Source organism: Cucurbitaria berberidis (genome assembly GCF_010015615.1).
Source record: "Cucurbitaria berberidis CBS 394.84 unplaced genomic scaffold K460scaffold_3, whole genome shotgun sequence".
NCBI lineage: Eukaryota > Fungi > Ascomycota > Dothideomycetes > Pleosporales > Cucurbitariaceae > Cucurbitaria > Cucurbitaria berberidis.
Window position 1 is genome coordinate 3,944,416 of NW_024468937.1, and position 25,194 is coordinate 3,969,609.

The 25,194-nt window shown below is 50.9% G+C and overlaps 7 protein-coding genes across 7 annotated transcripts; 2 read left to right on the plus strand and 5 right to left on the minus strand.

Moving 5' to 3' along the window:
- Window positions 1–598: 598 nt before the first annotated feature.
- K460DRAFT_338753 (uncharacterized protein) lies at window positions 599–2,174 on the plus strand (the record flags this gene model as incomplete). The annotated part of the gene is made up of 1 exon (XM_040931060.1): window positions 599–2,174. One exon carries the CDS (start codon window positions 599–601, stop codon window positions 1,883–1,885), a length of 1,287 nt encoding a protein of 428 aa, XP_040788525.1. The 3' UTR covers window positions 1,886–2,174.
- Window positions 2,175–2,510: 336 nt separating this feature from the next.
- Window positions 2,511–7,052, minus strand: K460DRAFT_355702 (ATP-dependent DNA helicase; the record flags this gene model as incomplete). Its single annotated transcript, XM_040931897.1, has 2 exons — window positions 2,511–6,725; window positions 6,774–7,052. 2 exons carry the CDS (start codon window positions 7,050–7,052, stop codon window positions 2,511–2,513), a joined length of 4,494 nt encoding a protein of 1,497 aa, XP_040788526.1.
- An 851-nt stretch (window positions 7,053–7,903) lies between these two features.
- On the minus strand, window positions 7,904–8,672 carry K460DRAFT_283228 (uncharacterized protein; the record flags this gene model as incomplete). Its single annotated transcript, XM_040928641.1, has 2 exons — window positions 7,904–8,186; window positions 8,236–8,672. 2 exons carry the CDS (start codon window positions 8,670–8,672, stop codon window positions 7,904–7,906), a joined length of 720 nt encoding a protein of 239 aa, XP_040788527.1.
- Window positions 8,673–15,500: 6,828 nt separating this feature from the next.
- Window positions 15,501–15,916, minus strand: K460DRAFT_377290 (uncharacterized protein; the record flags this gene model as incomplete). The annotated part of the gene is made up of 3 exons (XM_040934957.1): window positions 15,501–15,703; window positions 15,776–15,835; window positions 15,880–15,916. 3 exons carry the CDS (start codon window positions 15,914–15,916, stop codon window positions 15,501–15,503), a joined length of 300 nt encoding a protein of 99 aa, XP_040788528.1.
- A 1,966-nt stretch (window positions 15,917–17,882) lies between these two features.
- K460DRAFT_377291 (carbohydrate-binding module family 1 protein) lies at window positions 17,883–19,050 on the minus strand (the record flags this gene model as incomplete). Its single annotated transcript, XM_040934958.1, has 4 exons — window positions 17,883–17,938; window positions 18,000–18,785; window positions 18,834–18,900; window positions 18,970–19,050. The coding sequence occupies 4 exons, from the start codon at window positions 19,048–19,050 to the stop codon at window positions 17,883–17,885; spliced, it is 990 nt and encodes a 329-aa protein (XP_040788529.1).
- A 972-nt stretch (window positions 19,051–20,022) lies between these two features.
- On the minus strand, window positions 20,023–21,584 carry K460DRAFT_338762 (NAD(P)-binding protein). Its single transcript, XM_040931061.1, has 2 exons — window positions 21,435–21,584; window positions 20,023–21,383 (listed from the first exon to the last, which is right to left on the minus strand). Exons 1-2 carry the CDS (start codon window positions 21,494–21,496, stop codon window positions 20,243–20,245), a joined length of 1,203 nt encoding a protein of 400 aa, XP_040788530.1. The 5' UTR covers window positions 21,497–21,584; the 3' UTR covers window positions 20,023–20,242.
- A 797-nt stretch (window positions 21,585–22,381) lies between these two features.
- Window positions 22,382–23,761, plus strand: K460DRAFT_118104 (uncharacterized protein). The gene is made up of 3 exons (XM_040926605.1): window positions 22,382–22,825; window positions 22,875–22,907; window positions 22,968–23,761. Exons 1-3 carry the CDS (start codon window positions 22,789–22,791, stop codon window positions 23,459–23,461), a joined length of 564 nt encoding a protein of 187 aa, XP_040788531.1. The 5' UTR covers window positions 22,382–22,788; the 3' UTR covers window positions 23,462–23,761.
- Window positions 23,762–25,194: the final 1,433 nt, after the last annotated feature.

Genomic DNA, 25,194 nt, shown 5'->3' on the forward strand with positions numbered 1-25,194 from the left:
GCGTTGAAGATGCGGTCGGCCCAAGTCGTAGGTGCTCGAAGCTGGTCCTGTCTTTTTTGAGTCGAGATCGCGCTAACACGGTGGGCCAATCACGACGTGCGCTCCCAGAAACTCGCTCGACTCCCAAACATGCAAGCGCCTGCATCTCGTTTCACCCACTCGACTTCTCGCCAGTGCATAGCCACACAAACAAAAGAGTCATATGCCACTGCTACCAGGCTAGCCAGAGCGTACAGCTGCCATACAACGTCTGCTGTCCACTCGGCGCTTCAGCGTCGCTATTTGCAGATCATAGGCGATGAGATGGGTGGATCTTGTAGAGCCCGAACTGCCCGAAGACACCATGGGAGCGTCACTTGCGACCGTCGGGTGCCAGTTCATGTCTAATTAAGTAGGTAGAGACACCCGTGGTCGCTTCTTGGGTGCACTTTACTCTTTTGTCTGTTTCTCTGTTTCATACATTGACGTCTTTTTTTAAACTTTCATCGAAGCCCATACTTAATCATCTGTCTACGTTGAACATCGTCTTGAGGGCTGCCGGTCTACCCTTCGAATATAATCCCATTATTTGTCCTATCAATTTCCCCTAGTCGTAAAAATGGCCCCTACGACCACATCTCCAAGACTGTCAAGGATATCCATATTCTACCTCATCACCTCAGCAATCACCTCAGTAAATGCATCAGTTCTCTTCCATCGACAGGCACCAACATGCGGAGGAAACCAAAATCTCCAACAATGCGGAACTGGCTTCCCCTCCTCATTCTGCTGCCCAAAAGACACAACCTGCATGTCTCTCAACAGCCCCTCTGTGCAATCAGTCATCTGTTGCCCATCAGGACAAGACTGCGCTTTCATCCAAACTATCACCTGCGACATCAATCAACTAAACGCCACCTTGCATCCCGACAACCAAATGCACCTCGCTGAGACAAACGGTGTCGACCTGCCAAAGTGTGGCGACAAGTGCTGTCCCCTGGGTTATACCTGCAAGGGCGGCATGTGCTCCAAAGACTCTACAACATCGCCATCAGCATCAGCATCGCCAACATCGATCACGGGACCGACCTCTTCCGCGACAAACCCAGCCTCTGCCTCTCAAACCTCCAACTGCCCCGTTGCAGCACCCATCCAAACCTCGCAAGGCTTCGACGGTCGTTCCTTTGCAGCCGGTTTCTTTCCCGGTATAGTACTTGGCGCGCTCAGCACCATCGGGTTGATCTGGGCAATCAAGAAGCGCCGTGAGTCGCAGGCAAAAGCGCGGTATTCAGGCGATTTCGGTCACGTAGCACGCCAAATCAGCGATCCCATCTATGATCCCATGCACGCAGCGCGAACGGATTTCATGCGACGAGGATCGCAGTCCGCACAACCCAGTCCAAACTCGACTGACAAGATCATAACGGGCATGAAGAACAATGGAGCTGCTACTGCAGGAGGCGCAGGTCTCACCCCACGGATAAAAAGCATGTGGGACCGCACGCCGAAACTAAACTTTGGCTTCGCAACAGGCTTGCCGGCGAATCCAGCGCCTCCTCCACCCGCCGTGCGCGCTGGTAACAACAACGTCGATCCATACACCACGCCCCGTCAAACGCCTCGTCGCAAACACTCCAAACACTCCTCTCGCCATACTTCTTCTTCTCACCGCCACCACCGCCACCACGACGATAATCGCCTCGAACCTACCCGCAGCGGCAGCCAGGAGACGATCGATGTCCTCATGCCCGCCCCGGGCTTCCTCGAACCTCCCAAGCCGCCTGGTATGCGCGAGAATAGGTTCACGTCGGATAGTAGTAATACCACCTTTACCAAGTTGATGGAGAGGGCGGGGTTTGATGAGCGCGGACAGCAGGAAGTCCGGGACTACCGGGCACCGAGGTAATAAGTCTGGACGATTTATTGTTCGAGAGAATTCACTCTGCTGGTGATGCTGATGGCTTGTTGCTTTTTTCGGTAGTGGATTCTGTTTATACATTCTTTCTTTCCTCTTGTTACTTAGCGCTGGCGTTGGATGCTCTTTATTAGGGTAGGAGGCTTTGGGCTTTTTTTGATTCTGCTTGGCCACATGCGTTTGGAGTTTTTGCGTACATGATACCACACAGGCAGGCCTGCCTCACTCGCTTTGAATCGATGAATCTCATTCCATCAATATAGTTTGCACGATCTATAATCCGGGTTTTCTAAGAAGTCACTGAGCTCGCAATAGCATGTTTCGTTCCTCCGAGAGCAGATGGGAAGTATACCGTCACAAAATGTGGTTCATGGACATGGATTCTGGGTCTGCGACTCAACATGTGAACAAGACTTCATCTAAAATTGCACAGGAAAGCACGTTCTACTTGGCTCGAAATCGTCATATTCCTTCCATATATTATATGTCTTCATCTGGGTATATCTCCGTTTGCGTCAAATGCGCTTATCATATTCGTGGCCACGTGGTTTCATATTCTCGAGACCCTATCTCTTTTAAGAAATCTCAAAGGCAAGTTGGCTCCCCGCTGGGCGGTTTAGAACCGAACTTCCCCACCCGCCACTGCTGCCCTTCGCTCATCCACAGCCTCAGCCCTCAAATGTCTGCCTACCTCCATCTCCAGCACAGGCATAACCTGTTTGCGTTGTTTGCCAAATAGACATTTCCACAGATCATCAACTTGGACGATCTCGCCATCGCCTTTCTTCCTTAATAGCTGCTTGAGCGGCGCTGCCTGGAGTTCGGCAGAGTTCGCGGCGTCAAGCGTCTTCTCCTGTAGCACAGGTGTTGTGGATCCAGATCTCGACTCCGCGTGCTTGGATTTAGAAGCGCTAGAGATGTGCTCAAGGCGTCGAGTGACAGAGATGTCGTAAATAGCTTCCTCGACGGTATCGCTGACAAGGTACATGAAAACCGTCGTAGGTCTCTGCTGCCCGATTCGATGAACACGCGCTATGGCCTGGAGTTCGATGGCGGGGTTGATCAGCGGTTCGCAGAGAAATACATATGTAGCATTGACCAAATTCAGGCCCGAGGAATCCGACTTCGCATCTAAGAGGAAACACTCCACAGCCGGATCAGTTTTGAATCTCTGAATCCCATCTTTGTCCGTAATGCCGCTGACGCCAATCTTCCACTTCTTCAGCGCTTCACGCAGGACTTCAAGGAAGTCACCGAACTGGGAGAAGACGATTGATTTTGCGCCGGGGTCGTTATTGCGGATCCAAATCAAATGGCGGGCGATCATATCAATCTTCGTTCCATACGATCCATCCAGGTCGATCATCTTGATCTCCTTCATTGTTGAGTCGCTGATATCCGAGTATATAGACGTACTCAATGATGACCCTGGTGTAGAAGCTTGTGTTGGGCTGGCCGACTCGTGTGTCTCCTCCTGCGCTTTCACCTCGCTGGGCTTGAAGCTTATGTCTTTGAAGTCTGACGAACTGAGTTTCTGTTTACACAAGGGACAGGTGCGATGCGCATGCCACCACGTATTGATGCATTCTTTGCAATACTTATGCCCACAGGTTGTTAGGACGCCGAGCTCAATCGTGTCCTGGCAGATGATGCATTCCGCTTTGGTTTCCTTATGGTTTTCGGCTCGCAAGTGTGTTAGGTATGTGTACTTCCGCTTCAGACCCGCGACGGCTTCCTTCTTCCTTTTTCGGAGCATGTCGACCTCGGCGAAACCGCGCTTGTCGAAGGTCTCATCTAATTCTTCTTTCCACTTCGCTACTGTGTCGGAAATGCGTTGGAACTGCCGGTAGTACTCTAGGCGCTGGTTCATGGTACTACGGAACATTTCCTGCTCTTTCTCGAGCTCTGAGATGGTCTTTGCGTGTTGAGTTACGATGCTTTGAATCCGAGTGAAGTGCTTCTGAACGACGTCCAACTCAGCGGCGGCACGGCTGTCTCCGCCATCCGCCCTCCATTGCAGCATGGTGCTCAGCGAACGAATTCCAGATACTACACCTTTCAAAGACCCGCCTTCTAGCACTGCCTGTAGCTTGCGTCGCGTATTTGCGACTTCAATCACAAGCTCAGGCGCGTGGCCGCGGTTCCCTGATTCATCGTCCGTCCTGCGTGCTTGCTTCTCCGCGGCCTTCAGCTCGTGCTCTACGAGCGTATCTTGTAGGCCATGAACAGCAGCATTGCGATCGGCTATGAGCGTTCGGAGACCCATAATATACACGTAGAGCTCGTCTTGCGCTTTCAGTGAACCGTCATACTCCTCGCCTGTGGTTTCTTGGTCGTCTTCATCGTCCAATAGGCGCTCTAGGAGGATGTCGACGATCTTCATCCGCCAAATGTGGATCTGTTCAGCTTGCGCATTCAAAAAGTCGCTGATGTTGTCCATCATGGCGAGGAACTTGTGGGCCTCGATACCACCTAGTCCCGGAAGGTCGTCAATTCTGGAAACTTGATGGAAGGGCTTTTTCGAGTTAACCTTGGCCATTTGTTGTTGAGCCCTGCCCTTTGATTCTTTGAGAAGCTCGCGTCGAACTACCTTCGCTTTCTCGTACCACTCTGTCTCAAGGTTTTCTAAGCGATGGAAATCTTCGGATTCCGGATCGGTGAACTTCTCATTTTCCTTGATCTGATGATATGTCGTAGCGATGAAGAAGTTGCAGGCATGCTCGAGCTCTAAAAATGACCGCAACGACTTGCGAATGATCTGGATGCGGCCGACATTTTCGCCTTCGTTCTCGTCTTCTCCACCAGTATCCGAGTTGTCTCCTGCAGATGCAAGATCATGTGCCGAATCGTTCTTGCCTAGCTTTTCTCGTTCCGCCTGAATCTCTTCCCTACACATTTTCACGTATGCCTGTGCCTCTTCCAGAGCTCCCTCATAGTGAGGCAATGCAATCTGTGCTCGGTCTTCAATGTTGCCTGCGTATGCTTTGATGTGACCAAGCTTGATTTGATTGAGGATCATCTCTCGAGCTTCCGACTTCCAGTTCGAATCGTTCTGCTCGATCATGACTTCAAGGACTTCGTGAACCGTTCTCAAGGCCCCATTCTTCGCCCCCAGGGCTCTTCGATTCTTCCTCCCAACATGGGCGTGCAGACACGTCTGGCGTAATCTGACTAGCCAGTCGCGCATACGCTCTATGACATCTGGGTGGTTTGCATCGCGGCCCTCTTCTATAGGGTTTCCTTCTGGTGTGAGCCAGCAAGAGTCGCACATCTGGCGCGTTAACTCGGTGTAGTGCTGCTCCTCGATCGCGGTGAACGGAACGGTGATAACGATACGCTTCTGGGGAGGCAGACGTAGCTCGTCACGGACTTTGTCTTTGGTGTGTCGTAGCGCGAGTTGATTGAAAATGGCTTTGAACGACGCTTTATCCAGGCGATCCCATACAGCTTTGTTGTTCGCGAACGCATCGCATCTAAGGAAGATCAAAAGACCACGAAGATCCTGGACATCTTTGCGGAGCGGGGTACCTGACACCGCCCAGGCATTACAACGAGGGATGATTCGAGCTACTTTCGCAGCCTGGCTGACGCCACTCTCAACCATCTGTGCCTCATCAAGACAGACTCTCCACCATGAGATCCCGACAAGGGGGCTAGTCCGGCGCTCATGGCGTTTTCCGTGGCGGAAAGATCGATCTGGGGCAGGTGTAGCATGGTGGATCTCCTTCGAAAGAACTTGATAGGTCGTCAAAATAACATCGTATCGCGTCAGATGCTCAACCGTTGCTGATGAATGCTCGTTCTTTGGCGCCGAGGGAGACGGAAGACCTTTGTAATGAAAGACCTTCAGCTCAGGCGCGTGAGTGTGCAGTTCGCTTATCCATTGCTGGAGGATGGAAGGTGGGGTAATGATTAGCGTAGCACCAGACGGCTTGACGTGGACGCCCGTATAGGCATCGAAGACATTGCTTTCGGGTATGTGTCGTTTGTGGTGAGACATGAGTGCAATAAGCTCGACAGTCTTGCCCAAGCCCATCTCTTCAGCCAAGATGCCGCCTCGAAGCGATTGCAGAGTGTCGCCCCTGGCTCCGTCCAGGTTCTTGACTACCATGCCCCGGAGATGACTAATATGGCACTGATTCCCTGTCGCATCCTGTGTTTTCCAGAACGAAGCGGGTGGAGACGACTCAACGAAGGGCTCCAGTGTACCGGAGGGCGAGAATGCAACACCTTCCCGTCGCAATAGCCAATCGACAGCCCTTTGCTGGAATGAGTACAACGATGTCTCTGCCGAGCTGTGCTGAATGCGAGGCGAGACCTGGAGGTCTGTGGGCGGTACATATACTGAGTCGTAGAAGTCCGAAAGCGTCCACGTTGTGTCTGTCTGAGAAGTTGCATCGCGGAAGTAACGCATGAGCAACCTTAAATCCTCTTTCATGTAGCTTGCCTTCACAGTCGGATCTTCCACCACTGACATGCCTAATGTCCACCGTATCTCCACGTCCAGTTTGTATGTATTGTGCCCATCAGTAGCTGGGATCAACAAACAGCGACAAAAGGTAGCCCGCGACACCGGCCGGCTCTTCTTTCCATTGTGTGTAGTCGCGAGCGTTGCGCCGGTTCGGAGGTGTGGCGTTATCTGGTGGAGGAGGTCAGGCTGAGTGGTGGCGACAATGACTGCACCGGTGCTGCTGCTTGTATTCCAGATAACGACTCGAAAAGCGTTGGGTTCTGCCGTATGAAAAGACTCTAATGATACGCTAATAGATTTACATGAGTCGTTGGAGGTATACGATGTGTCCATGTGGCCTTGCGACGGAGTAGGGAAGCTCTATTTCAAAGTTAGTCAAGAACCCTCGCTGGCTAACTTGATACTAACCAGATCCAAGGACACCTTCGCTAGGACAATGCTCTTATTTTCGTCGAAATCTGTTTGCTGCACGGCAACAGCACTTCCATTTTCAACCTTGCGCCGTTTCTGCGCTCGCTTTTCTCCTCCATCACAAGCATCTGGTGCGGCGCATAGGCGATGGATGGTGTCGAGGTTACTTGAGACATCCTGCGCCACGAGGGATATCCGTGGTCCATTTCGAGGGGTAGGGGCCGGGCAATGTGCAGTTGCACTGAGGACCTCGGCGCACCCCTGGATTGGAGGCATAATGGCCAGAGAGGTCAAGAAAGTTGAATGTCAAAGTAAGCTAGGATGTGACAAGGTAATGGCGGAGGACCGCATCCATGGATGTCTGAAGCGGCCAAGGCGCTAAGATAGGCACGATAAGCCCCACAATAATAGGCATCAGTCACGAGCGTGTGATCTTCGCGTTCATGAGGGGATCACCGTAGTAAGATCATAGGGAAGTGGAATTAATAAAGTTGATATAGCCGCGCGAAAACGACTGGGTGATCAAATACGAGAAATGACCGATATAGAAGCCTGGTTCTCGCCTCCACAGCTAAAGGTGGTTTACCTATATAGGTACTGTCGCATAACCCCGAACAACTGAAGATGTCTTCTGTCTTCAGCTTAAAACGACCTTTGACCCTCAGCTAAGATGTTGGTGATACCAAAGAACGTGTTCGAGCTGCCAAACGAGACCTCCGCTTGGATGAAACAGGCAGTTAGGCTCTCGAACTGGGCCCAGTCAAAGGCGGGATCGTGGATGCACCGGTAGTAAACATGAATTGTAGCTTCCTGGGTTGTGATGAAATGTATCGAGGATATATTGCCGCCTTCAGAGTGAACCAGGTTTATCCGAAGCCCGAAACCGTATGACTGCCCGTAGCTATGTCTCAGCGGAACTCGTGTGTGGACTACAAGGAAGCAATCGTGGGCTGATTCCCCTGGCTCGCTGTTGGTGTCATCGGAAGGCCACTCTGGATAGATCTGGCTAGCTGTCCCCGGGACTTCATGGTTTCATGTCGGACTTCGCTGCCTCGTAAACAGCATTTTCCATTAATGGAAAGATGATCCACGGGTGGTACAAATTGCAGAAGCCCATGAAACATGTCCTAGTCCGTAGCAAGCACTTTCTTGATCGGTTCCGCAGCTTCAATAAACTTCTCCACCATTGTGTCCAGTTTCGTGAGGTCATCTTTGCCCTTCTTGACCTCTGCGATGAGCTTCTGTTTCTGCTTGAGTTTCTCTTGTCGACGCTCTTCGAGCTTGACGCGAACCTGGTGTTCGTGCTCGATGCGTGCGGCCATGATGTCGTGTCCGGTTGAGTCTTTGTGTTCAGGGAATTGTTCGAGGAATTGATCGACGGAAATGAGAGGAAGTTTCATGTACTTGTGACTACAAACATGTTAGCCAAGCACTTAGAGAGCAATTGCTGTAAACGTACTCGTAGTTTTCAGCAGCCGAAATCTCAGACCTCAGCGACTGCTCCTCGTACTTAAGATTATGCAAGCCCAGGATCAAAGCATCGTTGACCGCCCTATCATCTGACGTCTTCGCCTTCTCCTCGCGCACCTTCAGCACACTCTGCCTATACAAAGACTTGATGATGGACAGTTGCGCCCGGATGTACTTCTCCCTCTTTTCAATTTCCTGTTTTATCTTCTTCTCATTGTCGATCGCTTCGCGCGCAACGGGCTTCGTGTTCTTCGGATGGACAATTTGATAGTCGACGAGGTCGTTGATGAGCCTTTTCAGGTTCTGGACCTCCTTGTAGAGACGGACGTTGTGTGGTGTTTTAACGAGGTCGGTAATGTTGAAGTTGGACAGATCCGCGGGCATCGCGTTGCCGGATAGAGAGTCGAGAACTTGTTGGTCGTCCATTTTAGTTCATCTATGAGAAATTGCGCTCTCAATCGTCCTGTAGTCTCGATGTGGCTTGGTGTTGCAGTTGTCGATCGTGGACATGAAACATGAATGTCCAAGGTCGAACTCGCAAGGGTAAATGCCAAGGAATTCCCTGCTAGCGCATCCTCACCGCGCTCACTGCTCCAGTGTGTCGAAACAACTTACGCCTTCCTAATGTCGTGGAACCAAGAACTATAAGTCGAAAAGCTTAATGGCGACGCGAGACTGCGTTGCTCGCCCTAATGGGCGCGGAGCACGGGTTCTACGGCTAGACATACTTCTATCCATTGAATCATCCCGAGTTTGTCACGCGACTCAATCGGCGGTCCTCTATACTTCGTGGCGGGTTCCCAAAGCTCTACATGCTCTAATGTCATTTAAACGCCATAGCCACCATTTGCTCTTTTCCACAGTCATGTAGGAGACATGGAAGAGATCATATCGTTGGAGGACATGGTGGGCGCATCTGTCTTGAGATAAGCTTAGATCGCCATCAGCAGGCGCAATGCAATCTACATAGGTACATAATCATAACTGTATTCTGCGCTCTAGACTATCCTCAGTTCATTCAATGCACGTCTCCTCGTCACATGGAGTTTAATTCTTTAGAAGCTCTACCGCCTACTACCTGCCCTGGATGACCCAAATACGAGATTATGGGCGAAGAGATGAAAGCACTCGCATAACAAAATTCTCAATACACGTCAGATCAGAATCACAGGAAGCCTGTTTATGCACACAGTCAAACTACCAACCCATGAAGCTTTGGTGTTTATATGGAAGACCTCGGGCTCTACCAATGCGTCTCCGCTCAAAATCTAGAACCACAAACGCAAGTGATAGCCCTCAGCTTTGCTTTGCAGTGGATTCAGGTCATGGCGAATAATGTTCAATGAATCTGTGGAGTCGAGCGAAAAGTGTGAAAGAGGCAGTGTAGGCCTCGGTACCGGAAACATGCCCCGGTCGCGTGATGATCGAACATCATTAAATGATACGCGATAAAGGATCGAAGCGGGTCCAGTTGTATTGCTCGATCACTCGATTCTTCCGAGGAGCAAATCGTTAACATGCTTACCTCTTCTCCCGCTATTTCTACTCTTTCTTCCTGTTCTTTCTGTCAATATGCGGGAAAGACATTGACCTCCGAATGGACGTTTTGAGGAAAGGCTATTGCGCAAACGAGAACGGCGAAGTGTGAACTGTCTAGGCCTCACTAACTTCGGAGGATTCTTAACAGCAAGCTAAAGAATTCCAATAGTGCGGATCCGGAGATGATGTGGCGCTGTGACATCTGGAGCTAGTCGACCGGGACACACAAGAATCTGCGGAGATCGCCATTTCAGCAAGTGGAGATGATTACCGCAAATGTGTCGGTCTCGTCCAGTCTTCACTTCTATATCGTGCCATTCTTGTACATCGGCCCGAGAAGATTAAGAATCGCGTGGCGGACGCAAGCGATCAGACGCTACAAGCGCTGCAGCTTTGGTAATTTATCACTTCCCCTTAGTGCAGTCAACCTGAGTATTCAGCTGCTTCCAAATATCGAAGCCCGATAATCGCAATTGGTCGGCAAAAGAGTTTCTCTAACGCCCCAAGTTCCCTGCGGCGTAGTTATCAGCTAGTGATTAATCAGGGGTAGATGACGTCGACCATTCGAGGCTTCCAGCAAGCGGGAATCATTACCGTGATTGCTTCGCAAGGCACGTTTTGCGGTTGACTAAATTGAGATACAGCTTTCTAGGCCTAGCATCTCCCATGGTACTGTACATGTAGTCAGGTCCCTGCGCCAGGGCCATCGTTCTGCGTGCTAGGACCCAGTTAGGCTCGTCCCAGTTCTAACGGCAGGGTCAACAGCGCGCCTACTAAATAAAGGGTTCAGGTGCACGATCGATCTACATGAGAACTAACATGTCTGGCACTAGCACTTGGGCGTTCACCAATTTGCTTTTCCCGTTGGGCGCCGTCGTTCATGCATTTGATAAGGGCCGATTCAAACCTAGGAGCAAACCTTAAGCTCGTTTCGTGAATGTGCCATCGACGGGGGGAACCGCGATGGGAGGCGTGGAGCAACTTGATAGGCCAATCCCTCACAGCCTTTATCGAAAATGCCTGCTCCTAGGGGATGAAGTGGTACCATGGAATGTTTCCAGCTCTCCACTCAATGCTGAATTGCCAAGGGAGGGTGCCGTCATGGACGCGGCACAGATTCAGGGACAGCTAAATGTCAGGGACATGAAGGATTATATTATCCACCCGGACAATTCGCTAGGGTTGTAGCGTGGAGACGGCTAGAAAGCTTCATGCTGTCACAACCAGCAGCATATTAAAAACTAGTTGTCCTGCGGTTCAATCAAGCCGGCGTGAGACTACTGACGGGGAACAACTTTTAGCAGCGCGCCCAACGATGATTCGAGACCATGCAACATCAGCCGACCGTATTCTCATGCATATTACACATGGTGCTGGGGCTGTCAAAATCCTGGGCAGGCTAGGGTCACCCTGGATCGAGATGAGGATCCATGGATGCCGCCATACAGACGCTGGCGCTAGTACCGGAGCAAGCGATAGCCTGAACTTGAACCCGAGAACCATGAAGCTCGCTACTAGATCATGTATGACACGACAGGATACGATTCGCGGGGATGCATCTTCTTGACTCGGGGATCACGTTGCCTAGAACGGGTGGAGGGCCTGGCTACTGTCGCACGCGACGTGGGTCAAACGTTGTTTTTTAGTCAGAGCTCACCAGGTCATACTGCGTAAAGTAGCCTCCCAGGTCCGCTCACTTGCTTTTACTCCCGAGTCTTTTGCCCAATTCACATTCCTAACGGTATCGTTGACTTCCACCATGGCGCCAGCAAAGAAGGAAACGTCCATCGAGCTCTGCAGCCGCGTGAATGCTCAGGGCAACACTATTGCGATTCGCATGCTTGAGTATCTAAGCTCAGCAAAACACCCCATCCCCGGTTTTCAAATCCTCGCTACAGAGTTCATTGGACTCTGCCAGGTGCTATGGTCAATCGAAGCCGGCTTTGCAGAAGCGAATAAGACGCGAATGGTAGTACCAGTTGAGGTGACACAAGAATTGGACAGGCGCATTCGTCAAGTCCACGAAGAGTTCTCAGTGCTTAGCCAGATGGTGAATAAATGTGCGTATGGTCCTTTTACAAACTTTGTTCGTCATTAGAGCCCCTCGCGTGGGTTTCCAGGATTTCGCTAACACATTACTACCTTTCAGTTGTGGACAATGAGACCCACAAAGGTGGCCTTGGGAAACGATTTCGCATGATGTTTGCAGACACAGACATCGATAAGATGCGGATGACGCTTTCTAGAAGCCGCGACTCACTAAAAGCCAGCTCCGCCATGTTCAGATGGACGCTTGGCGACGCTCGAGCAGATGCTGCGATGGGTATTGGGTACGCAGGCCTGATTGCTGCGCTGGAGCGTCTGAGCCCAGGCAAAGCTACGAGCCTTCCACCGCTGCATCCAGCTCCGACCTCTGACCTTCCGCCGACTCCCCCTTTGAAGAGCACTCAGAATATCGAAGCGCTACCACATTATCCAAACCGAATGAACAAGCCGTCTCTGAATGAGATTCACGCGGATGACATCCAATCTTACGGCAGCGATGTCCCTCGGGGTGCAATGAGCCATTCACATCTTCGAGAAGATGACATGGGCCTGTCGTCGAACATTGTAGACTTACATAAAAATTGGCGATCACCACCAAGTGTCCGCTCGAGCGGATCGACAAGGGACACAATGTATCAGCAAAACGCAAGATATCAGGAGGATCCGGTGTATGACGACGCGGCTGGGTCTATCAGATCGCGGACACATCTGGAAGATAAGCTACAGCACCTCAGTGTCCACGAACGTTATCTGGACGATAACCACTCCTCGACGAAGATGGATACTCCCATAACATCATCACACTACTCTGGGCGCCAGAGTGGGGCTTCAAAAATAGCCGGAGGCAAGTCATCGCTTGTCAATGCAGTCGAGCAGAAGAAGCACCGCATTTTAGAGCAGTTGCTTGATGGTGGAGCCAAAGCCGACGCTCCAATGGAAGCTACTATGTTGCGGATAGCAGCACAGAATCGGGATCCACAGAGCATTGCTCTGTTACTGCGCTATGGTGCAGACGCCAATGGCTTCGATCGGGAAGGCGTTACGCCATTGTTTGCGGCCACCCGATCTCAGTGCCTCGATTCTGCGAGGATACTACTCACGCACGGTGCTGATCCCAATTTATCAGCTGGGCCAGACTCTGAGTCCCCGCTGGCCCTTGCTGCGAGCCAGAATCTCATCGACTTCGTCCAGCTTTGTCTCGCCAATGGTGGTGATCCAGGATTCATAATGGAAAATGGTACCACTGCACTGGTCTCAGCCATGAACAAGGTCGTCTCTCCGAGGTTGGTTGAGCTGCTCCTTAGTTCTGGCGGCGACGCAAATGCGAAGAACGGCGAAGGAACCACTGCGCTATTCCAGGCAATACAAGCAAACCGTGTAGATCTGATGACGGTGTTGCTTGATCACGACGCTAACCCAAACCTTCCTGGACCTAAGCACCCACTGTGGCCATCGACCTATAAGCCCAAAGCTCTTCAACTGCTTCTTTCGCGCGGTGCTGACCACAAGAAGACCCCCGGTCTTATGGAGCTAGCAGCAAGCTTGAAAAAACTGGATTCCATCAAGATTCTTATAGAAGCGGGAGTCTCCCCAAATGCCAGGAAAGATGGCATATACACACCGCTATGTTCGGCTATTCGCGATAACAGCACCGAGATTGTGACCTACCTGCTCGAAAACGGTGCAGATCCTAACTACAACGCTGCCGAGTACCCTGCGTTCAAGTGTATTACCCACAAGCGCACACATTTTCTCTCCCAGCTTGTCGCTGCTGGTGCGGATCTTCATAAGCCGAAAGGCATAATCGAAACCGCTGTTCAATTCAACGACAAAGATACAATACTGTATCTCCTGGATCAGGGCGTCAGCCCGAACGACCGAACACCAGAGGGATACACAGCTCTGTCGACTGCGATCCGCGAAGGCCGTGGAGACCTCGTCGAGCTATTGCTTGCTCGCGGCGCGGATCCCACTGTTCGCGGACAGGACTGGCCACTCTGTATGGCAGTCAAGCGACCCTCCATATTGAATAGGCTCCTAGCTGCGACACCCAACCCGCGAGCGTTCCGCGGTGTCGTTGAAATGGCAGTGGTTGCCAATCAGCTTGAAAGTGTCAAGCTACTCCTCGCAGCCGGCATCAGTGTCGAAGACAAGAACTGTGGTGTCTTCTCCCCACTCACCACGGCTATCCGCGAAGAACGCAAAGATATCGTCCGCTATCTCCTCGACGTTGCAAACGCAGACCCCAACGCACCAGGCGAGCATCTTCCCATCGTCAAGGCTCTGCGCAAATACAGTGGTGATGCCGAGATCATCCAGATGCTTCTCACTCGTGGCGCAGACATCAACAAAATGCACCGCGGTTGGAACGCCATCCTCCAAGCCGTCGAGAATGGCGACGCCGAGATCCTAAAGCTACTGATTGATGTGGGTGGCTCAGCAGATTTACAAGCTATCGACGAGTCAGGAAGGCCGGTTGTTGAGATTGTCACCGAGCGAGGCTGGGAAGAGGGCCTCGCCCTTTTGTTTCCAAATGCTGCGCCAAAGGCTAGGCAGTAGGTAATCCTCCCTATACACTCGTTCCTGGCCGTTGATTGGAGTGCTGATACGAGCAGTCGGCGAAGCCTTTCAGTATCAGACTGGCGGTGGATTAGCGCAGCGCTGGAGCAAGAGGATCTGAAAGAAAGTGGCGGTGGGTATGAAGCAGCCTGCAGTACCATGTCGAGCGGGATATTACCCCCCACGTGATTATGGTATGCGGATGCAATGATGTTGGCACGTTACGGTCTTTTCTTGCGCATGGAGTCTCGGTATACCATATACCATCTCATTTTCTTTTGTAGCTACGCATCGCGCTTTCCTTTGTAATGTTATGCATCAAAGTTCTTTGTCAAGATTTATATCTCGGATTCGTTTCCTTTGCTCTCGCTGTTCAGACTAGCGGTCAATTAATACTTGCATTATCCCAATCCCTTGGTTATCTTTTCCATCATTTACGTATACATCATTTCAAGGTAAAGAGTTTGGGCGACTTTCGTTGTGGATATGCACGAGAGGTAGCAATGAGGTGGAACAAAAAAAATGATTATTCATCAACACTGGATATTCCAACCTGAGAGTGATCAACAGGTAAATGAAACCGGGGTGGTTCAAACTAGAAGCAACGGGTCCTCAAAATGCTTCGCTAATATGCGTAAACTGTGCAGCTTCGCAGGAATCTCGATTGATTGAGTAGGCCAGTTCAAGATAGGAGACCAAGGGTAAGCTCCCAGAAAGGTAAGACAAAGCCACATCAGGCTAACAATGATTGGTCGAAGTGATACATAACGGAAACAAAGAAAAAGTCCAGAAAGTTCCCCATGGTAAAAGTAGCGGCAAGAAAGGTATGGACTCCGTCACCCAAGAACAGTTATAAAACCGGGTCTTTTCGATCAAATAATAGACCACTATTGAAGTAAAGTCGGAATGGATATAGGATGAGGCCCCGGGTATTGATGTCTGAGAGTTAGACCTGCAGGATGTACATGTGTGTATCGTATTTCGCGAATCAAAGAGGTGCATTGCGGAGCCTTCAAGCAGCTCTGGTGTGTATGACTCGATTAGTGGGCGTGGAAGTCGTCGCTTGTGCTAGGTCGCGCGGATAGCATCATTTCTTACGCGACTGAGAGGCTAGCGAGTCGTGGTGTAGCCACGATTGTAAGCGTACTGCGCCTGGGTTGCTACAGTCGTGGTGGGGACGGTGGTCAACGTCTTCCAGGCTACTTCAGCCGCCTCCTCACGCGACTGTTCGAGATAGCGGTAGTCTCGCCAGAGGTGGGCCCGGTATTCGCGACCATGTACGAAGACACTACTCGACCAGGCAGTCCTTATGCCTGTGAATGTATGTCAGGATTTCCCCGAACGCGTGGTGTGTGATATAGAAAGCGTGCGGAAGGACTACGAACCTCGAGGGTCAGAGTAGTCTTGGAACTGAGGCTGAGCAATTTGGTGCGTGGCGCAATATTCTATGTTGTTCAGCTAGCGCCAAGGGTGGTATCGGTGAGCGTACGCTGGAGTTTCGAGACGTAGCTCTCAGATGCTGCCATATCTAGAGATGATTGCGGTGAGGAAGGGTGCAAGTAAGGCTCTGGTGAGTGGTGTTAAGTGTGGGGTCCGGTTTTGCAAGTGGGGATTTGAAGGGACTAAACTGCGTACAAGACTGGAAAAGAACGCCTGCCCTGAGATCTTTGGCTCTCTGTTTATAGTCCGAAACTGCCATCTGAGCCTCATTTTCGGTATCCTGTAGGAGTTGGCCAGCACTGTTGCCACACCACCATCTCGAAGCAAACGAGTCCGCAGCTGCTGTGGCACAATTTGCTTCGGAGCAAAGCATTGAAGTGATGCCATGTTGCGCTGGCACGTCCTTCGGTCTTTAATTGGCCGGCAGAAATATCAGCGAGCAAGCAACTGCGGGGGGAGGGAGGAACAGAAGCAGTATGGGAAAAACTGGATCCGTAAGAACCTGGTAATGGCACTATGTCATGCTGTTCAAAAACCGCAACGCTGGGCGGCAAAGACCAATGGGGTGGAATGGCCCAAATTTTCGAAGTTGCTGTATTGCCATTATGAGCTTGGTCCGATGTGCTGGCAATTGAAGGACGACCGAGACTCTACCATGCTAGTTTCTCACGCAATGCCAGATGTGTCTCGCAGATTGGCCCAGAGTTTCTTCGGCCGTCGGCCCGCTTTCGGTTAAGGTAGCAGCGCGCCGTTCCGGTTCCGTCCCATTTCTACATGCCGGAAGTGCGTCATGTCGAACATCTTCCTGCGCTGATCGATTCTACCAAGTTCGCATGCCAAACTGCAGCGCCATATGCGAATTGAACCGGAATTGGTCCAGATAATCGTCCGATTGGGCAGCATCAAGCTATCCGTCATGCACGAATACTTCACAATAACGTGTCAACGCCGGATGTGTTCCTGGAGCAGACTGCTCAGCCCTGCGATCTCCCGGTTCATGCCTTCCTGCAGCCCATATCACTATCACATTCCCAGGCTCTCCTGTTCCTGAATGAACGCTCGTGCTATGGCCAGTAGTTCGATATCTTGTCCCATGCACCACGCGAGCTCCTGTAATCAGGTCCTCGAGGCGACGCGTGCTCGGTATCGGCTTCGACCTAGGTAGCCTTTACCTAATTTTGCGCGTTGTGCGCGATGGATCGACTACGAGGGCACAAGCCTCGAGGCGGGGGCTTGCAACCTTCATTACCTTCTCTCTGCGCTGGCAGTCGTTGTGTTGTTCATCGAACACTCCCAAGGCGTTTAAACGTAGTGGCTGTCGATGGCGTAAGTGACGTGTCGCACGAGGTGCAGATAGTACGCTAATTTAACCAACGCTATCGTGCACGTGCTTGCAATGCACAGAGCCTTGAGGGCCCACAGTATTTTATTGCGTCCTGCAACATCTCGAGGCGTACAGCTGTAGAAATGGTTCGCAGAGAAGCCTACCTGAGCTCATCGTACATTAGACAAGACAAGCTGCTATTGGCTGCTGCAAACAAAGTGAGTGAAAAACGCTGACAGAGCGGCTCACCTAGAGATGAAAGTAACGTAAGAACTCTTAAGAATATCTTGGTGTCGTCTTTGAGTCACCATTCTAGCTTCTAACACATCTTCAAAATTAGTGAAAGGTTCAGTCATGTGCCTTCTGGGCAGTCGGCGAGAAATGAAGGACTAAGATCAGCGTGTTCTCAGCTGATAGAGTACCCCACACCCTTACTACTCCTCGTCACGAGTAGTCAGATCTGTTCAATACGGCTTTTTAGCAGTTCACTAGATGTCTGTCGCATGTGCCTGAACGCACTAGCGCTGGTGACAAGGAAGATAGGCGAACAGTCGGAAATATGGAAACGAGTCGGCGAGGTGCTAAGAGGTTCGTTGAACTGCAAGCATGGTCAAAACGGGTTTAATTCACTATTTTAGTCGCAGCCAGAGGATGATCTTTCCCTGCCAAGAGTTGGATTACCGCAGTGGGTGTCATGAATATGAGAGATTACAGCATCGCTACAGCTCCTAAACACATTGGGAGTAATATCCACTCTGCGCTTTACACGTTGAGCCAGTGGCACCTAGAAACAAAGTAGGAGTCAGTATGGGTCTCATATGCAGTTCGTGTATGGATCTTCTTACATGTCGTGCATCCACTAAACCCACTCCCGCCACACTGTTGAAACTTCGCAGCTGTACACCCTCCAGTGTTGCCGCCTCCACCCGTTGGTGTAGCCTGTGCCGACGTAACCTTTACTGACGTTTGCAGCGTACTAGACACAGCTCCCTTGCTCGCAGAGGCTGTAGGCTGAGGTGATCCTGCCGTGGCAGTAACCGTGGAGCCTGCCTTGCCAGCAGTAGCTTCTGTGCCCCCAGCGATAACTGCCGGGCCAGGAGCGACGTATGATTCCAATTTCTGGTAGATGTTGATCTGAATGCCCGGGTCTGTTGCCTTGTAGGCGCCCGGAAATGACACTCCAGACGGATTTAACGACCCCGAGCCAGTAACCGTGATCTGATAACAGGTGATGTAAAACTGGGCGCCATTTAATCCACTTGCGGAGTGGAGAGCAATGGCTTCAGCCCTCAGCAAATAGTCGCCCGGGGCGAGGTTGGCAGGGATCTTCACATCCATCTTCCCGCAGTTCGAGTTAAGGTCTTTCGTTCCCCAGTAGTCATCCGAGCCACCCCCGCCGGAAGCATTCTTCGCCCAAGTGTCCTGGAAGATCTTGAAGAAACTGGAAGAGCCATCAGCAGTGGCCGCGTCCGCGACCTTGCTCATATATACTAGGACCGGACCATGATGAGCGCCACCAATGGCTTCATTGGCGCATGAGCGGTCATTGTTCTGTTGGTGCATTTCAACTGTCACAGTCCCTCCGGCCGCCACGCTGCACTTTGAGGCCGCAGCACCTTGGTTGGCGTTGCCTGAAGTGATGTTAGTCAAGCATGCCTAAATTTTGGCTGGCTACTGACACCGTATGTTGCTGTTCGTCACATCCGTCACTGGACTATTGCTCGTTGGTAGCCTAGCGCATGTAGCCTGATGCTGTCAGCAACGAGATCGCAAGTATAATGAGACAACCCTAACTCCTTGATCTTTTCCCATCACCCAAAGATCCTGGAAGGTTGCATGTCCGGTGACACTTGACACCAATGCGACTACGCCAGCTAGGCTCGCCAGGTTCTTCATACTCAGTGGACTGATGACGAATTATGGAAAAGAAAGGTCGCTGAAACAATGGGCAAAGTTTCTCGCTGGATTAATACTATCAGTACCTTCCTGGCCTTATATATACTCCAAAATATTACTCCTAAGTGCATTGAAAGCCTTCGAGCTGCTAGCTTCGCATGGACGTTGTTTCGTTTGGCACCATTGAGATCCAAAATCGGAACACTAGTGACCTAACGTCGCGTATGACCTTCGAATAGATTAAAACGAAGCTTGTCGTAGTTGTAACCCGGAATGGGGCTACCCCGTAGAACGTCCTGTGGGTGCTGTGGAGATTACCTGCCCTCAAAATATTGCTTATGATTGGTGGCATGCCTCTTTGAACCCTAGAGATATTCTCTTAGATTGCTGTCGGAGCAAAGATCCTTGGGTATATTAGATGTACTACATTCCACCGGATAAACTTTCGCTCGACTAGCAAGTGATTTGAAAATCGATGGAGGGTTTCGTCTCAGAACGTTCGAAGCGTAAGAACTAACAGACTGTTGACTTCCAGTAGTTTGCGAAGTAACTCCAAGTTCTCGTTCCACTCGAAATACCTAAACATGGAGGGCGTAGAGGTATATTCTCCTCTGCATTCAGAAATGTAATCGCACATCATATTCAAGAGGTTCTGACGTGGAGGAACCGTAGTTTTATGTGGCGTAAACAGGACATTGAAAGCAATCTGCCTAAATGAGATTATATGAGCGACACGTCTTCTGGTGAAGGATTCCCCGGGTTTCCAGCCTCGGCACAAAGCTTGTTTACAAGTTCAACCCGGTAAAGACATCAGGCTGAATATGAGCGTCTCCACCCCAGTGATATCCAACCCATAAGGAGCCACTAGAGAAAGGCGAGTATTTTGGACATGTCTATATCACGATGTCTGGTGGGACTCACCTTTCTATAGGCGCGTGTCTAGAATGTCCGACAGCTCTTCTGCTGACAGAGGAGAGGAGAAAATCTGCCGGAGCGAAGGTTGTGAAACGTTGTGAAACGGAAATTGAGTTGCGCGGATGGAACAACCCAACATACGAGCCCAGGTCCAAACCCCTCGATGACTTGCAGCTACTGCTTCTTCAGTAGTGAGCGGACTGGGCATTCGATTTGATATTTCTTTACTTAATTGTCATAGTTATTCAAGGCAGTTAGCCGAGTTGGATCTGAATATCTACAACTGCGTCGGGTACTTCGTCGTCTCAATCTTCTCCGGATACACAAGCCCGCCCTGCTTCCTGACTTCATCCATAACCTCCATAATCAAAATACTCTCATCTAGACCCAAGAACCTGCCCTCCTTCCTGCCATTGATGATCGCGTCGGCAGCCTCATCCGCCTCCCAAAACATACCCTGGCCCTCACCTTCAGACTGAAGCGAGCCGCCGAAGCCGTTATACCAGCCGCTGCCCTTTCCAGGACCAGGGATGGGAAACTCTTTAGATTCGACATTACCGTCACTGGAGATGATTTTGGTGGAGAGGGGTCGGAAAGAGTGTCCGAAGACCTGGATTTCGCCCTTCGGCCCCTGGATTCGTACGAAAGGTAGGTCGAAATTTCCGCCCGGCGCGGTAGCGACGCGAAGCGACGTTGTAGCGACGGCGTGCGCTTCACCGCCTGCCTCCTTCGATCTCGGGAAGGAAAGGATGACGGTGCTGTGCTCGTCTGCCTTGCCAGTAGGCTCGTAGTTCTTGACAAAAGCAAGTAATTTAGGCGGCTGCCTTGAGTTCTCGGGCTGTGTGTGGTATAGGGTTTGGAAAACCCACGTCAAAGCGTAGATGCCGAGATCGAGAAGAGCTCCACCAGCTAGATGAGGGTTGACCATGCGACTCTTGCCGTCTGCGAAGTTGTTCTCGGGGTCCAGCGCCATACTGTTGTCGGAAATAACGCGTGCAACAGGCCCAATACGACCGGAGGCGATCTGCTCCCGGACGTAGATAGAGATGGGAAAGTAGCGCGTCCAGACAGCCTCCATTAAGAAAAGGTTCTTCTCCTTTGCTTTCTCTGCTAGTGCGCGTGCCTGGGCGGCATTGACGGTAAATGCCTTCTCACAGAGCACGTTCTTACCCGCTTCCAAACAGAGCATGGCATTCTGGTAGTGGTGTGAGTGTGGTGTTGCGATGTATACAATGTCAATGTCGGGGTTCTTCACAAACTCCTCATAGGAACCATATGCCTTCGCATCTGACGGTGCGCCCACCTCTTTCAGGAAGTCTTCTGCGCGAGACTTAGACGACGAAGAAGCGGCTGCGACGACTGTGTGCTTTAAATGCTTGACTCCGCGCGTGGTCGGGTCGGCGAGTAGATCTTTCGTGCTACAAATCGCGTCAGGAGATAAACATGGTGGGGTATCGCGGGGCACTTACAAAGTGAGGGCGATGCCACCAGTCGCGAGAATGCCCCAGCGAATTGTTTTAGGGGATGACATGATAACGTTTAAACTTCTATTATGCTTCAGGCTCAGATGGTTTGGGGGTTACAGTTGAAGGCGATGATGAGTGTCGTGTATCTGCAACGTCATGATACAATGTCCGAAGTGGGGAAATTTGCCCCCGTTGGTACCCCACTCTTGTCCCTCCAACACCAGAAAGCGACGTAGTAGAAAAATAGCAGCGGGACCGTGTGATGCGACATGGTGGTGCACAGATTGGGATTGTAATGCTATAAAAGAGGTAGAGATATCGCTGCACACATGTCTTTTGTCAATCGTCGGAACCAGTACCAACCTTTTACTCTTACAGGAGTACACTGCAGCTTGGAGGAAGAAAAGACGATCACGATTGTACACTCGAGCAGACCTAAATCAATCCTGGTATCCCTGGTCACATGTTTCTATATTTCCTTTCGAGAGCTGAAGTCTGATAACCTGTCGTATTGTAGATCGTGTAACATGCCTCGAAAACAATGGTAGATGCCCACAAGAATCGTAGCGATTAGATAGAAACGTGATTTGGGGCCTGTAGGAAATAGCTTATGTGGTCAAATTTAGCAGTAGCCTTTGGTGTAAGTTCATGCGGAGTTCAGACGTTCCAAGCGCCAAACCAGGATATCCGAGATCCGTTCGGTCTCATCTAGCTCCGATCGATTCATGCGGAAGAAGTCAGAAAGAGAAAGTAGTGGCGTCCCTCTTTGGCGCCCTAATTCCTCAGACGGAGCCGAAACTTAGAGTGCATCAAGGCAGGAATGGTATGAGGCTGATGTTCACGACGCTCATCTGTCTAGCCTGCCACGCGCCTCGAGGGAACATCTACTCCGCATCCTTAATGAACTTGGATCAAACGCATGATGTTAACAAACGTCCTAACCCCTAGGTCTGCGTTTTTAATACCAGGCACAATTTCAATTCTGATAACCCCATTTGCAGAACTAATCATAGACGAAACATGACATTCAGCGTGAGGCTGTGCTACACATATCGTCCCTCTCGATGCTACCTTCCGTCATCGCAAGGTATCTATGAGGCCGCAGGGACTTCTCCCGTTTCGGAACCAGCGTTTATCTTCTCTGCATGTGTCAGAACGATTCACTCTGACGATTACTTGAATGTGGTATATATAATATACAACGGGTATCCTCAGGATCCTTCAACTCCATCACCAAATTCAACACCAAACTTGTCTTCTTACATTCCCTTGTACTACGATTCTACTTCCAGGCGAAGTCGACGTCGAAGCAATCTTTATTCTAGGCCAGACATCACCTTTCCACTTCATTGCTACAATGGCACCTCTCTTCAAAATCGTGGCTCTTTTAAACCGTCAGCTGCCCTCGCCACTAACCATGTGATGCTTGCTGACAGTTTCCAGTCTCTCTCTACGTCGCCGCACAAGGCACTCAGTGTACGTAAAGCCCATTGCGAACTCGTTGAGACACACACTGACTTTTACCTTAATCTCTAGTTATCACCGGACCATGCACATCCGATGCTGATTGCGCCAGTTCCTGCTGCGGGTTTACCAGTGGAAAATGCGCAGGGCCAGTGGTCGCACAGGAACGGGACGGAGGCTGTGGCTTTGGCAATTCTCAACCGAATGATGATGCTGCTCAAGCCCTTACAGGCGGGAACGGAAATACGAACGCTCAAGCCGATGCAACTCTGCCAGTTGCAAATCCACCAGCTGCTACTCAACCAGGAGCTCCCGCTCAGACAGCGCCGGCTACGGGTAATGAAGCTGGCAATGGCGCTGGCAAGCAATTTATTACTGGCGCTTGTTCCTCGGATGCCGATTGTGCTGCAGGGTGTTGCGGATTCCGCTCAGGAAAGTGCGCGGGTCCGGTAGTGGCACAAGAGAGAGATGGAGGTTGCGGTTTTGGTGACGGGCAGCCCAATGACAATGCTGCTCAAGCGCTTCGAGGACAGCGGCTGGGAAAGAGAGGCGTTGGATACATGTAAAGCAATGGCGGCCTCTTTAGATGATCTTGGAAGCCGTTGAGCGGAAGTGAGGTGAGACAAGGAGAGGGCGACAAGAGTGTACTAAACCTCCACGCAAATAAGCGTAGTTGTCCATGTTGTATGACAAGTTCATCAACATAGACCTCCTAGTATATAAGCTTCATTAGACAATTCCAATGATAACTTTCAATAGTGTGCCCGTAGAATAGAATCAACGGTCCAGAAGCCCATGGCGGAACCAGCCAAGGGTGCAATAACTCAGTAGACCTTTGTCCAATCGGCCGCATTTTCGTCTGATATCTCTAAAGTTCAGTGCTTTACTTTCGAGTATTTCTACAGGTCTTTAGGTACTTCGACCCTCACTTCTCTTTCTACTTTCAACGACGCCTTTTATCTTGAGAGGTTCGCTGCTTTCTCGGTATCTACACAAAGGATAGCTATCTTAGACTACGCGGCCACCGCCTGGACAAAAAGAGTGGCTCAACATTCGGATGCGCCAGCATTCTCTACCTAGCATTAGGTATGGGAGAGCTGGCCCCGCAGAACATTATGCCAATTCTTCGTCTAGGTAGTGCAATTTCATTTCAATAAATGGATCGTTCATGAGTTCTTGCTTGCTCTGTTATCTCGAGCCGGTCTAACGCTACGTAGGCCGTAGTCTCTTGGATAGTTGAGAGGCAGGCCATCAGGTGAGGTCAGAAACGAAAAAGTCGACATGGAAAGAAACGAAATCGTCACACGTTGAAAGTGATATGAAGAAGCGAAAATCGCTAACAATGAAATGTATCGCGGACCGGAGTACGCAAAGATAAGGGGAACGCCTAGAAGGAGCAATATCATGCGAGAATATACGAACTGCAATTCGTTCACATGGGAGGTGACCTCGGAGGGCACTATAAGATTCCAACATCGGGTGAGAGGCTTATTGAATAGCTGAGTCATCCTGTCGCATAACTTCCGTTATCCTGGTTGTGAGAAACAATGATTATTGAAGGCGCTGGCATAACTTCGGTTGCATCGTGCTGGTCCACAAATCGTTTTCATCTGCCCCTTCTGTCGTCATCAGGGCTATTGTTTGACACTCATTTCTGGGGAAACGAAACTCTGGGCTGCATAATAACAAGGACCCGCCAATCGGACGGTTTTTATGTTCGAACACGCGTCCAGCGTTCTCCACAGCTTGCGACATAAACAACATGAATAGCGGACCTGTGGACGATCATCGGCCAAGGCTATCGGCTTGCGCAGGAACAGTCCTTCGGCGAAACACGCTATTGTTGTTGAGCCTTGGGTGGAATGTTGGGTCTTGGATGGTTAGGTTGCATAGGGAGACACATTCCTGAGTTCCGGCATCGGCCGATGACAGCCGTTGAGAAGGCCACGACCGCTCAACCAATGACGCCACCAACGACGTGGGACTCCAGCAGGAAACGCTCTTTATCGATCTGTGCGGGATATCAGCTGTGTGGTAGGAAAGGCCGGAGGCTGAGCAGGGCGTGGTTGTCTTCTTCTATTTTTGGGGGATGCCAGCCTCTTCCATGCACACTGGACCAGCCCGGCTTGCACAACAACTCCCACGCCACGCGGACTAGTGCCTGCATCTGGACCTGTACGACTGGCTCATTGGTGGCAAGGTGGGTCTAGCGGCAACCGCTTTGTCTGATTAGTGGACGAGTGGGGCCGCGAGGGCTGGGTGCTAGGATGTGGGCTGCTGCGTACGCGTATGCGTGTGG

What these genes read in the sequence shown, in the direction of transcription:
- K460DRAFT_338762 (XM_040931061.1), bottom strand. Translation starts at nt 21,496, where the DNA reads ATGTCATCCCCTAAAACAATTCGCTGGGGCATTCTCGCGACTGGTGGC. An exon ending in GGTGGCATCGCCCTCACTTT is followed by an intron (nt 21,384 to 21,434) that starts GTAAGTGCCCCG and finishes CGCGATTTGTAG; the next exon opens with CACGAAAGATCTACTCGCCG.
- K460DRAFT_118104 (XM_040926605.1), top strand. Translation starts at nt 22,789, where the DNA reads ATGGCACCTCTCTTCAAAATCGTGGCTCTTTTAAACC. An exon ending in AATCGTGGCTCTTTTAAACC is followed by an intron (nt 22,826 to 22,874) that starts GTCAGCTGCCCT and finishes GACAGTTTCCAG; the next exon opens with TCTCTCTCTACGTCGCCGCA. An exon ending in CGCCGCACAAGGCACTCAGT is followed by an intron (nt 22,908 to 22,967) that starts GTACGTAAAGCC and finishes CTTAATCTCTAG; the next exon opens with TTATCACCGGACCATGCACA.